Source organism: Cydia strobilella, chromosome 25 (genome assembly GCF_947568885.1).
Source record: "Cydia strobilella chromosome 25, ilCydStro3.1, whole genome shotgun sequence".
Taxonomy (NCBI): domain Eukaryota; kingdom Metazoa; phylum Arthropoda; class Insecta; order Lepidoptera; family Tortricidae; genus Cydia; species Cydia strobilella.
This window is the reverse complement of record NC_086065.1, coordinates 905,966-920,805: the sequence shown is the minus strand read 5'-3', so window position 1 is coordinate 920,805 and position 14,840 is coordinate 905,966. Positions and strand designations below refer to the sequence as shown.

Sequence of the window (14,840 nt, the reverse complement as noted above, 5' to 3'; positions counted from 1 at the left end):
AAATTAAAATGTATAAAAATTTATCGAAGAATGTATATACATATATATGGATAAATGTTTTTTTAGAACGCCAAATTTTCTTTCACTGATGCCAACGCCATCTACCCGAGTATAGGCCAAAGGTGTGGCGACATCTATTCGAGTATAACTTTTTCTTTATTTCCGAGGCACATTTTTTCCTTAGACTACTTATCTTATACGTTACATATATCTTTGGTTATGATGATGATGATGGTTAACGCTTCTGACTGTACATTATATTTTACCGGTTTAAGCGCGTGCTCTCTATACAATTGATAATCGTTCACGATTTCGTGTATTCAGTAAAATATTACTTGACCATGTGGTAATGTTTTCAATTTTAGTGTTCTTTTCACACCGCTATGCACGGCGTAGACGGGTTATGTAATTGACGCTAAAATAAAACGTGCGGAAAACGTCAAATTTCGGCCCGCTGCGCTGAACGAAGTTGCCGTTTTCCGGCTCCACCACAGAAAAATGTGCCATTTGCAATCAAAAGGGTACTTATTGTCGGTTGTCAATAAGGCGCTATTTCCATACAGCTTTTAAAATCATACTTATTGACAAGCGACAATGTGGTACCTTTTGGTTGAAAATGTCACAAATACACACCTCGCCCAGTAAATAAGAAAATCTCAGATCACATGGAATTGTTGGCCGAAGCGAAGCCGAAAGAGATTTCTTAATTTACTACCCTAGTATGTAATAAGCCTACTATAACTCCTTCGATATCTTCTAAACTAATGAAAGAACTTTGATGATTGAGATATCTAATAGTCATAAAATATAACTCATAAAATACAAAATTGGACACAATTTTGGACCCGGGTATGTCCTTAAACTACGTCCGGACCCGGGTATATTCTTAAACTACGCTCAAAAGAGAGGTATTGCCACTGTGAATGTCATCTCGCTTTGTGTGGTAGGGCACAGCACAGCAGATGTCATTCTAGATCTAGAGCAGAGCCCAACTGGGGAAGTACCTCCACCTTACAGAAAACCGCAGCCAAATAACACTAGACCCTATGCTTGTTTGGCCACCGATGAAGTATAAAAAAAAATGTTGGACCAAAAATTTAAGAAATAAGAAAAAACGGCAACTGTCTTAGGTTTCTTAAAATGACAGTATTAATTATGTTCAATATTGTATACATATATAAATATTTAAATAAGTCAACTGTACATATTAATAGTCTTCCCCATTCCGACAACTGGTAAAGTAACCAAGTCAACTTTTTACCATTTCGAGCAGATGTTTATAAATACGAGTCTCGAGAGAAAGGACATAACTCTGTAATTGTCATTTTTACGACCTCATAATAATGCTTCATGTAAGAACGCAACTTGAAATTTCGGCGCTTTTTTTTTAGTGTAGATATTTTTACCTGCGAAATGTAGTGAAGTTTGAAATCTTTACAATTCTGTAACAATCGAGTTGCATACGAGTGAGTAAATCTTTAAATCCCTAAAATTTTTGTAGTGCATTTTGGGTTTTATTCCGTTTTGATAAAACTCAAAATCATATATAAAAATATATGGGTTAAGACGGATTTGTATATATAATTGGCAAGCTGCGTTGCGATTATTCAAAATTATATTCTTTTTTTAGTTGTCGGCACCTTGTGCTAAATTACGATTACTAATGAAGTACAAAAAATAGATAAACAAGGTCAATTTAAAAAAAAATTAAGAAACAAAAATATCGCTTAATACAGAAAATCTAGAATGACGAATTTCCAGAAAATAACATTTTATTTTGAGACTTGAAGCCGAAAGTTGATTTTTGGCAGTTTCAAAATACAAATACTGTGTATGTTCAAGCTAAATAAATAAATTGAATTGAATTGAAATCAATGAATAAAAATAAGAAATATTTTCCTTTTCCTGCAACTTCTATAATTGCCTGAAGTTTTCCCCGCGGCACTCTCATTAATTTAGCTTTTAAAGTAACTTTATACCATAAGCCTTGTCAAACTTTTAAATGTCAATCATTGTACGCTTTTAAAAAACTGTAACGAGTCTATTTTTGTCCTTAACTTTTTTTGTGGATGTCTGTATTCAATTTTGTTTTGATTCCCAAAAATATCTTGTTACTTTTACGTTTAATGGTGTGACCCTCGACACAATACTATCACTCCATCAAAATCGACTCGAATTTCAAATTAAAGTTGTTACACTTCTTATTAAATTCAACTTCTTAAGGATACTGTCCTTTATTATTTTTTCTTTAAAGGAAATATGCACTTATCGCTTTGATTTTAAAGTATCAATTCCAATTTGTATTTTATTCATGCTTTAGAAAGTCGTATCCGCCAAATCTTTTTTTATAATTTCTATAGGTGTTCAATTTTGACGCTCCCTAGCGGATGCGTACAAAGTTACACAATCCAGTCTTTATATTATCGTCATAAGGTTCCATTTGGCTTTTGAGCAATACCTGCTTGCTCATTGTCCCAGGCTCGGTTCTGGTCGGTTCCCATCGCAAGGTGTCTTTGAACATAAAAAAAAGTAATCCGTCATTTGTTTGAAATATGCGGTTTTGATTTTGGGTGGTCAATTTTGCATTAAGTCTTATGCCGCCGCAGCTTTTTTTTCGATTGATTGTCATTTATTTATTTTTTCTATTTATTTTTTCTTTTATATGTATACTTAGCCCTTAAAATTGCCTGCACCTTTATGTTTGTTAGGACATGAATTCATTTAAAAAGTTCTATGTTTTGTCTAAACAACCGAACACTCAGTAATTTAAACGAATCAGGAACGAAACGAAAACTCATTATTTCCATTTCCAGTGACCTAAGTGCAATATCAAATAAATAAACCCAAAAGTGCAAAACACAGTGCAATAATGCCGCGGTGATGCGTGCGAACAAGTTCAAAAAAGTGAAATTCAAGTGTCCAAAGTGAAAATGCTACGTCACGACGCAAATATGGACTCAAACTTCCTCACAGCCGACCCGCCACCTATAACAGATATGGATTATCAACCAAGAACGGACTTAGCTTCAGAGTATTTCAACACATTCAATCAAATCTGTGAAAACTACAGACCGGAATCTGACGTGAATTTGCGGCAAACTTCGGACTCTTTAAGACTATCTTCGGAGATTTTAGATGGGGTTAGATCAGAATTTATAACGACAGATTTTTCTGACAAAATAAATGATGTGGAGAAGTTTTTGAATGAGAAGGAGCAGATATTTCAGTTCGGGCAGCCAGATGCCTCGGCGCTGTTGAGGCATAGGGCCAGGCGGCGGTTTAACGAGGAACATGGGCTGCCGCAGGCGGCCACCAGTCAAGAGAGTGGGGTAAGTTGAAGGATAACCTGTATTTGTGCCATTTTCAACCAAGATGGTGATTTCGCGTATATTGAATTTATAATACATCCCGACGTTTCGAACCCTTTACAGCGTTCGTGGTCAACCATATCAGTTTTATTTCATGAGTAACTATCGCGGTAACCGAAGACAATATCAAGAGGATACTTATTGTCGCTTGTCAGTAAGGCGCTATTTCCATATAGCTTCAATTAGAAATCAACCTTATCAACAAGCGACAATGTGGTACCTTTTGGTTGAAAACGTCACATTTATTTTCAGGGTCTGTTTTTTTGGCAGCTTGGATTCAATGTCAACATTTTTAGCAAAGGAATTCATTGGAAAACTTTGCCAGCCATTATATATACCGTATTCTCTCGCAACAAAGTCGAAATTCAAACTGGTTTGTAGTCGAAAAAAAAGGATTTTTATTACCATTAAATTCTTTGGTAAATTTATGTTTTAACTTCCAAAAAATGTGACGTTTTCAACCAAAAGGTACCACATTGTCGCTTGTCGATAAGGTTGATTTCTAATTGAAGCTATATGGAAATAGCGCCTTACTGACAAGCGACAATAAGTACCCTTTTGGTTGAAAATGGCTCAAATGTCTAAACATTTTCCGTAACAGCTACTCTTGTAAAAAATTATTCCATTTTCAACCAAAAGGGTACTTATTGTCGCTTGTCAGTAAGGCACTATTTCCATATAGCTGCAATTAGAAATCAACCTTATCGACAAGCGACAATGTGGTACCTTTTGGTTGAAAACATCACATTTACTCTCTTAGGGACCGATGCCAGAAGTATAGTTTGTGACTAACCCATACATAGTATAAAACAAAGTCGCTTCCTGCTGCCTGGATGTATGTCTGTCCCTATGTATGCTTAGATCTTTAAAACTACGCAACGGATTTTGATGCGGTTTTTTTAATAGATAGATTCTAGAGGAAGATTTATTTGTATACATCAGCATTGCACCCGTGCGAAGCCGGGGCGGGTCGCTAGTTTCTAATAATGGAAAAGATTTGCATAAGTACATATATATGCGTCAAAATAAAATCTTAAATTTAACCAATCTCTTTCGTCGTCTTTATTTCTGGACGAATCAATTGTGCTTCTAAATATAAACAAGAATGAATCAATGAGTCAGTTAAACAGGAACCCCTAAGTATTTGCCCAAAGAGGGACATCTTCTAAGAAATGTTCTATAATTGTATCAAATGTATCAAATTCATGAATTCGTGACGCATTACTTATTCGTTGTGAATTTTATAACCGTCAGATCTATGGAGCGGCTAAAGTGTTAAACAACATCTCAAAATGCACTGATAATAGGCTTTGTTCAGATATTTGTGAACACCATTGTCGCTCCGATATATCTGATGGCTACTGTACGGCGAAGAAATTTGATGTCTGTGATATTTCGTACCTTGTTACAGTGACAATGAGATCCCTAGCGTCTTTTATATTGGTTGTCACTGTCACTGTGACAAGGTACGGGCGGAGACAAAATCATATTCCTTGACTGTACGAATATGCCACACATTTTATGCACAGTTCAAATCAAAGATTGCGTGTCAATCAAATATGACAAGAAGGTAAAGCTAAGGAATCCTTTTTTGCTTTGATTTTGTAGAGTAATATAGTAGATTTTACAACAAGGGCATAAAGCGATCCATTTAAATTTTCAACCGAGGCAATTTATTGGTCCGAGCGCAGCGAGGAAGGTAATGAGTTCCACAACCGAACTGCCTCGAACGTAAAGGAATCATTAAAAAGTAGCTGTCATTTGTTGTCATCATAGTTTATTGTGTTTTTATGTTACCATGCATTCAAGGGCCTGACACTCTTTGATAGAGAAAGATAATCTTATTGCGATTCCTATAAGAGGAAAGAGAAAATAGTGCCATGCTTTGTCCTTACCACCGACCGGGTTTTTTTTTTCATGGTCGGGTTATGGCAGCATAGGTAGGAGGCGATGGCGAAATACCGAAATTTATAAGAGTGAGAAGAGAAAAAGGATTATGCTGCCATACATTAACCTGTCAATACATGAATATGTCTTTCTCTTACCCCTGGTCGCTCGGTTTCATGTCTATAACTACTATACTATGTCTATGCATGCATTAGATTTCAACACAAATATTTTGTTATCAGAATGTAAATCCATTTCTACATTTATTGCCTTAAGCGTGTCAGGACGCCTACACTTAAAGAAATTAAAACTACATATTCTACATATATTATACTTGAAATCAATTGTGTAGGTCGACTTTTAACAAACAATCAAAAAGCATATTTATGTCAAAGTATGAGAGTTCAAATTGCAATCACTGTTTGTAAAATATTTCAAATACATTAGATATGTGCAAAGATAGATATAACTCCGTAATAGATGGATACAGTCTAAGGAAAAAACGTGCCTCGAAAATCACGAAAATTTGATTCTCGATCAGAGGGCGCCACTAGTTTTGGCCTACACTCGTATAGAGGGCGTTGACGGTTTCGTTTGTTATTTATAATTTTAACGCATATCAGTGAAAGAACATGGGTCAAAATCGTAAAAATAATTAATGCAAATAAAAATAATCATTTATCCATATTTAAATACATTTTATCGTATTTTTATAAATATTTATTTTTAGTTTTAAAGTGTGTCGACAGATGGCAGTGAATTTACTGGGGTTACAAAATTTACTATGACAGTACCGCTCTAGTATAAGTTACTCTATGATATGTGTATGTATACTATATTATTTTTAACGACATATATTTAGTACGACCGTGCAGTAATGCCCACTGTCTTTTAACAGCCAAATATATGTGCTATTTTCAACCAAAAGGTACCACATTGTCGCTTGTCGATAAGGTTGATGTCTAATTGAAGATATATGGAAATAGCGCCATACTGACAAGCGACAATAAGTACCCTTTTGGTTGAAAACGGCACATGTTCACGTAAATAGTTGTCTAAAAATATGGTATATTAATTACGAGTAAGCGTTGAGTGTTTATGATATATGATTTGGAGTATTGGGCTCCGTACCCAAAGTTATAATTTCAACTGTCTAGCTATCACGGTTCATGAGATACAGCCTGGTGACAGATAGCGGAGTCTTAATAATAGGGTCCTGTTTTCACCTTTTGGGTACGGAACCCTAAAAACGTAAAATGTATGGACATTTTGGGACACTTTTCTCCTTATTATTCACAACGACGGGACTTAATCGCGTAGAATAAGTTTTAAATAATAATGAGTAAAAATCGTGAAAGTTTAAATCACTTTTTTCCTATCAGGATCGAAAGAGTTCGTGATAGGAATCCAATAAAAAAACCCAAATTTGCAAGAAAAGTGTACAACTGTATGTAAACTGTATAACATTTTTCACTGTTTAAAGTTTTATTCAACAAATGTCAGTATAATAAAAAAAATAACAATACAATAACAACTTAAGACTAAACTTAAGCCTAATCAAAAAGTCCCCCCCGAGTTGTCCCTGGCGCAAAGGTGCCCATCACACTAGCTGCGTTACCGCGTTGTATTGCGATGGACAACCTTTGCACCAGGTACGAACCCACGCGGGCGTCAGACCCCTTCTCCCTAATGCGACGTCCCACTTCCCTAATAAAGGCAGGCCTCTGTCCCCCAGCACCCAGTAGTCTCAAACCCCAGCACCCAGTAGTCTCAAACTGTATAAATAAATTAATATGGGACCAACTTGGAAGTAGCTCCTTTCGAACAAAAAAAGAATTACTCAAATCGGACCACGGGTCTCGGAATAATCGGTGAACATACATAAAAAAAAATAGCCACAACAGAATACAGAACCTCCTCCTTCTATGAAATTGAAGTCGGTTAATAAATAAATAAATGGCCGGAATACATTGTTAAAATCCTTCGGGTACCATGTAGAGCCGAGGTCCTTTTAAAGTATTTGACGGCGTATCACATGACGGATCCATTAGGGCGTCAAGCGTCAGGTTTCGGGTTACAGAGTACGGGGCCCGTTTAGTCACTGAATTCGAAGATCGTCTGTCCTTGTTTTTATAGCTCCACAGTAACACAAGAGTGATAGAGATGGAGATGGTAGAACGATATTCGAGCCACTTCAGTTCTAACGTCAGGGGGCGTTTTTGAGTTTGTTTTTATATGGTTTGTATAGGCCGGTAAACGTTTCGAGAATTCTTAATTAAATTCAAATTCAAATAATTTATTTCAGAATAAAAATTCAATATACAATTACATTTACATTTAACATAAAATAACTAATCTAATTAAAACGTAATAAAGTTTTAAATTCAATCTTGCATGTAAGCGTTTATTATAAATTTAGTAATTTTGAGGGTAGGGCAGAAATGAAACTTACATCCCTTGGTAGCTAAGTATGCAATGAAGGAATTCATTGCAATACTTATTAGTTATTTCCCACCCGCTTGCCATTTTGCTATTTTATATCACCGTGTCGCGTGTCGCTTTATAAAAAAACATTAAAAGCTTTTACTTCGGACAAGATATCCAGATTTAATTTATATGTGCCATTTTCAACCAAAAGGGTACTTATTGTCGCTTGTCAGTAAGGCGCTATTTCCATATAGCTTCAATTAGAAATCAACCTTATCAGCAAGCGACAATGTGGTACCTTTTGGTTGAAAACTTCACATATATGTGTGACTACTTAAAAAAACACAAAAAAGATATTTGATAAAATTATTTGATTTGTTCCCTAAGTTGGAAGAGGTCCAAAGTTCACTTATAAATAAATAAATATACAAAGGTAAATGAAAATAAATTAAATAGTTTTTAGTTTAAAAATCAATCAATCAATCAATCAAACTGTTATTGGTAAAATAAAAGTATTTACGTTTTCCAATCATATGCCTTTAGATAATACGTAAATATATGCCCTTAGCCCCTTACACAATTTACTACTAATTTACTATTTATTACTAATGTAGTAAACGGTAGAATTAGTAGAAATTAGAATTTAAATGTATTTTCTCACCTATGTTCTTGTATATCAGCCTTAAAGGGCCCACTGACTATCAGTCGTCCGGAAAATATCGGCCTGTCAGTTAGAACAAAAATTTGACAGTTCCGAACAACTGACAGGCCGATATCGTCCGGCGGACTGATAGTCAGTGGGCCCCTTTTTTTAGTTCTATTTTATGCGAGATTATTTTCTCGTGAGACATCCCGTCGCTATTTTTTGTTTAATATAACTCCTGATAATGTAACAATTAGAATTAATGAGTCTTCACGATAAAGCGTCCTGAATCCTGTACAAAAAGAAAGTCCCGTTGTTAGAGGCGGGAAGCGGTGAAAGATATAAGCGGCAGTGGGAAAAGTGTTACGTTAACTCCAGGACAACATTAGTCTTTATATAACAAATTTCAAGGTATAACATTTAAAATTTTCGCGTTTTGAACACATATTAAATCACATTTACAATCGGGTCTATCGCGAATTTATTTTGTTACATTTATTTACCGACGTTCGACACAGGTTTCACTGGTCGTGGTCGCAAACTAAAGGTAACAAAATAAATTCGCGATAGACCCGATTGTAAATGAAATTTCAAAGTGAAAATAACACCCATTCACAAAAACAGAGTACAGGATTATTATTTACAACGACGAGACTTAATAGCGTAAAACGACGCACGGGACTTAGTCCCGCCGTTGTACACAGTACATGGTACGTGTTTCAAACAGTACAAAATAATAAAATTTAACGTTCAAATTATCATAAAAATCAAGAAAAAAGTTTCGGATAATTGAGGTTTCGGATGAACTAAGTCCGCGTTAGGATAATTGAGTCCGGATAATCGAGGTTCGGACGATCGAGGTTCTACTGTTTTTATTTTATAGCACTAACGCAACTGACCAGTGACAGACCTTATACAGTAGCTTGGGGGCTTAGTCATGTAAAAATAATTGTCATATAACCCCTTAACCTTTTGCCCTGAAAGCAATTGCGCTAGTGACTTAGGAAGTCACAGGAAACGATGTAGCGTTATGATTATGATTCATGCAATAATCGCTATCTCTTGAGCACGCTAAGAAATTATAGCACTGTCTCTGCCGCATATCTTTAGACATGGGAACATTGGGAACTCACAGGAAGCGAAGGACCGAGCTGGGGACAAGATGTAGCATTATGATTATGATTCATGCAATAATCGCATGCCTCTCGAGCACGCTAAGAAATTATAGCACTGTCTCTGCCGCATATCTTTAGACATGGGAACATTGGGAACTCACAGGAAGCGAAGGACCGAGCTGGGGACAAGATGTAGCATTATGATTATGATTCATGCAATAATCGCATGCCTCTCGAGCACGCTAAGAAATTATAGCACTGTCTCTGCCGCATATCTTTAGACATGGGAACATTGGGAACTCACAGGAAGCGAAGGACCGAGCTGGGGACAAGATGTAGCATTATGATTATGATTCTTGCAATAATCGCATGCCTCTCGAGCACGCTAAGAAATTATAGCACTGCCTCTGCCGCATATCTTTAGTAAATAGCAATCGCGTCCGCTTGTGACTTGGGAACTCACAGGAAACGAAGGAGCGAGCTGGAGACAGGATGTAGCGTTACGATTATGATTCATGCAATGCTGATTCGCACGCTAAGATATAGCACTGTCTCTGTCGCATCATCATCATCTTCCTCGCGTTGTCCTGGCATTTTGCCACGGCTCCATGGGAGCCTGGGGTCCGCTTGGCAACTAATCCCGAGAATTGGCGTAGGCACTAGTTTTTACGAAAGCGACTGCCATCTGACCGTCCAACCCAGAGGGGAAACTAGGCCTTGTTGGGATTAATTAGTCCGGTTTCCTCACGATGTTTTCCTTCACCGAAAAGCGACTGGTAAATATCAAATGATATTTCGTACATAAGTTCCGAAAAACTCATTGGTACGAGCCGGGGTTTGAACCCGCGGCCTCCGGATTGCAAGTCGCACGCTCTTACCGCTAGGCCACCAGCGCTCCACTGTCTCTGCCGCATATCTTTAGTAAATAGCAATCGCGTCCGCTTGTGACTTGGTAACTCACAGGAAACGAAGGAGCGAGCTGGGGACAGGATGTAGCGTTATGATTCATGCAATGCTGGCTCTTGAGCGCGCTAAGAAATTATAACACTGTCTCTGTCGCATATCTTTAGTAAAAAACCGGCCAAGTGCGATTCGGACTCGCGCACCTAGGGTTCCGTACATTTTAGTATTTGTTGTTATAGCGGCAACAAAAATAGGTACATCATCTGTGAAAATTTCAACTGTCTAGCTATCACGGTTCAAGATACAGCCTGGTGACAGACAGACGGACAGCGGAGTCTTAGTAATAGGGTCCCGTTTTTACCCTTTGGGTACGGAACCCTAAAAACTAAATGAGCAGCCCAAGTTATAATGGACAAGAAAGTATTCTCAATTACCTACATCTATGTCTCAAGAGACTATTGCAGTGTTTTAAACTATTAAAAACCGTTAGCCGCCGTGAACGCTGCTCGCACTATTAGTGCTTGAGACAGGAGACCTAGGCTCTCCGAAACATGTCGCGCGAGTGACTAAAACAAGTGAGTAAACCGTAAAATTATTTAATGTTATTAAAAAGCCCGGTACAGGTTTTGAAGGGTCACCCCTAGTATTGTATGTGTCCGTTATTCAGGCAAATAAAATTAATTAAATAGTTTCAGAGCTAATTGTTTGTGATCAGATAGACGGTGGGGCAGACAGACAAGTGTACACTGATCCTATAAGGGTAACGTTTTTTCGTTTTGAAATACCAAACCCTAAAAACCCAAGTGATTTGGCAATACAAATGTATACTGAAAACACACCCAACTTGTCAGTAGAAATAAGCGCGAAATTCAAATCAACTACTCTGAGTCATTTTTAAATTTGCCGCCTTTTTCTACTGATAAGGTCACTTTCCCAGAGTATACCTATTATATTATTAAAAAAAACCGGCCAAGTGCGAGTCGGACTCGCGCACGAAGGGTTCCGTACAATTACGCAAAAAACGGCAAATAAATCACGTTTGTTTTATGGGAGCCCCACTTAAATATTTATTTTATTCTGTTTTTAGTATTTGTTGTTATAGCGGCAACAGAAATACATCATCTGTGAAAATTTCAACTGTCTAGCTATCACGGTTCATGAGATACAGCCTGGTGACAGACGGACAGACAGACAGCCCTAGTATTAGTCCCGTTTTTACCCTTTGTGGGTACGGAACCCTAAAAATTATCTGACACGCCTAACGTAATAAATGACAACGATTTCTTCATGTGCGTTTGCGCACACACACTGTCACATGACAATGTAGGAACATTAATACGCTTGTCTATTCGTGGGTTTCGTGACCCTTATGTATTTATATTAAGGTTCACAATTGCTCAGCCTGCCGTGTGGTTTGACAAGGAGTTTCTCATATAGACTTGTCCATAACTAGCTTCCTTGTACGTTTAAGGGTTTACTAACGCGGACAATGGAGATAGCACCTTATTGTACGTACACTGGCGGACACGACAAAGTGGTTTATATTAGTTTACTTACAACATAAATGTATCGGCTATTCATATAATTACAACATGAATTTATTGATTTAGGTTCGTATAAAGGGGTTCGCACTGATTACCAGTCCGCCGGACGAAATCAGCCTGTCAGTTAATCGCAAAAGGCCACAAACTAACAGTTCTCGTTCAGGATTCGGCCTAACGGCTAACACGAACGGAACAATTGATCAAAATAAGATATTAAAACATATATTTAATTAATGATGACCGTGTAACAACATATAAATTAAAATTTATAACATTTATATAGTATTCAATTTCATAAACATTTTTATTCTTTATTCTTTATTCAAACAAACACAAGTATAAGTTTACAGCGACCTACGCCAAGACACTTATACTGTTAATACATAGTCAGTATCATAAACATGTATACATTTTTCGAACTACGAGTATCTCTAGGAACTTAAATTAAACATACATACTACAAAGTTACATAGGTAGAGTTTAAAAAAATCCTGACACTACTTTGTAAGGACGGCCACTTGTCTGCGAATATGTCTGCGTTTTGGATTGAAGCTAAGAAGTTATTTAGTAATTCTATTGCTCGGTACGTGGGTGCGTTTGAACCGTGATAGGTGCGGACATTTGGATATGCGAAAAGGTTTCTGGCTCTACGTGCGCTACGCCCTACTGCAGCTATGTAGTTGTCTGGGGTAAAAATACGCATACGCTCCAGAACAGATGGGTTGTCAATTTGATTTCTTAGAAGTAGACAGTAGTGTAAGGCAAGCGTTTGCTTATACGCCTTAGCTCGAGAGACTCCAACCCTACCATTCCCAGTACAAAGGATGACGGAAATAAGTACGGGTAGTATCCATAATACCTTTTGTAAAGATGTCTAGTAAATTTACGTTGGACGCGCTCGACCATGATGTTATACTTTGCTTCCCGAGGGTCCCATGCGATGGAACTGTACTCAAGCTTGCTTATTTTGACGTAGGTAATACGTAATACTAGAAAATTCCTAACTAAGTATGCAAATTACGGACCTATTAAACTTGAATAACGAAAAGATTTTTCAATCTATTTCAGGATTGTTGAATAGTAGCAAAATCAATACAAAGATACGATACACATCTATTTATAATAATGATCTAACAATGCAAATCAATTATGATCATATTTAAAATTCATATATTGTCTCCTTATCCGTCTAAACCAGTTTATGTCGCATTATGATTTTGATTATCATACAAGATTGTTAAAAACAATACATTCAATTGGTAAGAACTATACGACAAAAAAAAATGCAGGCGATTCCTTAATTATTACTATTGTTAAAAACATAAATTTATAGTTATTTGTGCAACAAGAGAGGAAAGTTGGTTTTTCATGCGAGTGTTTGTTTTGAGTCCCGAGAAAGCGAAAGACTCTATAATTGAATCACGAGCGAAGCGAGTGATTCTAAGGTAGAATCTTGAGCGTAGCGAGGGACACAAAAACACGAGATCGAACTCGAGAAGTCGCACTTTCCTCACTCCAGGGAGTGACGAAAGTAGGCTTGTTCGAGCTGCTGAGGTGAAAAAATAATTTCATTATGGATCGGCTTTACTAAATTATTTTGAGACAATAACACTCATTCTATGAATTTAGCACCGGCTTCCATAACGGATAAGTTCCTGAAATTGATCTGCAATTTGCATCAAAAAGAAGTACAGTTAGTGCCGGCCAAAGTGGCCAAATATATCGCAATACAACCTTATTCCTATGTAAGTTTGGCTGTCACTATCTATATCTATTTGATGCTGAATGTGCAATTGTACATATGTTTTTCTCGCTTCATGCTCGACCATGGCGCCGCTTTATGGCTATGTGTTACGTTAATTTGTCGATATCCTACGGAAAATATGAAAATTTGTGAAAGTTAGCGCCTACGAAAGTACTTTTTGTCAAGGTTTTGTATTTTCGTCGCTTTTAGTTTTCTTACACAACCAATGCGTGCCATTTTATATTTTACATACACGTGTCAATCTATTATTTTTTATTTATCGATTAGGACTTAGTGACTGTTAGGAGATAAGCCTACAGAAAGATTCGTCATCATACTAGAAATATGATAGCTTGTGTTTCAAGGTGACGTGACTCGCTTTTAGTTTGATTGTTCAGTTATTGAAATCAATAAGCGTTTGATAAATATATAGTTTGTCATTATAGTATATACTATATACAATCTAAGTTGTAATTTTTTTTAGGTATGTAGTAGTAGTTGTAGTAGTAGTAGTAAAACTCTTTATGTATATTTCATTTCTAATTTAATGTGTATTTACTAACATTAGAATATTAAGATTAATTTAATTGTATTACTAACAAATTATATGGGCATTTGCCTGAATTAAATAATTGAAATTGAAATTTTCGCTGTATCACTTTCTGTTTCCTAAAAAAAAGTATGTCGCAGCCATAAAATAAACAGAAAATTACGTTTAGTATGATTTAATGACCTGTAAGTCTATTATTAAAAAAAAAAACAAAGTATAATATATGAATAATCATTATTCATTTATTAGTGATATGATGAATAATAGTAGTATGTATACGTATGAATAATAAATAATTGTCCTCTAGTGTAAAAGCACAATAAGCTCAATTACTCGCTGCGAGCTTTCGCTCGCGGCCGTGCGCGCGCGCAGCTTCCTGCGCTAGGGCTGTTACTGCCATCATCATGTGTTCTTACAATTATTTCATTTTGACGACCCTGCCTATGAAGCCGATATGGTGTTATAACACTTTAAACTCTCGCGTTTTATACACATAATTAATGTCATTACCGTGTCTAACGCGATTAAATTTCATTATTTTACCTTTTTTCCGACGTTTCAACTAGGTTGCACTAGCTGTGGTCACGGAAGACCGTCCGTGTGTCTTCCGTGACCACAGCTAGTGCAACCTAGTTGAAACGTCGGAAAAAAGGTAAAAT

At 36.6% G+C, this 14,840-nt stretch overlaps 1 protein-coding gene across 11 annotated transcripts in view; it reads left to right on the top strand.

The window, feature by feature from the left end:
• Window positions 1–14,840, top strand: part of LOC134752810 (protein daughterless) — a 172,012-nt gene that overhangs the window by 128,712 nt on the left and 28,460 nt on the right. For 9 of the 11 annotated variants that reach the window (XM_063688549.1, XM_063688557.1, XM_063688552.1 and 6 more), the window contains exon 2: window positions 2,814–3,329. The exons of the other annotated variants lie outside the window; for them this stretch is intronic. In XM_063688549.1, the coding sequence (XP_063544619.1) occupies window positions 2,931–3,329 (399 nt within the window). In that variant the 5' untranslated portion in view covers window positions 2,814–2,930. The remainder of the gene's footprint in view (window positions 1–2,813; window positions 3,330–14,840) is intronic. 11 annotated transcript variants of the gene reach the window in all.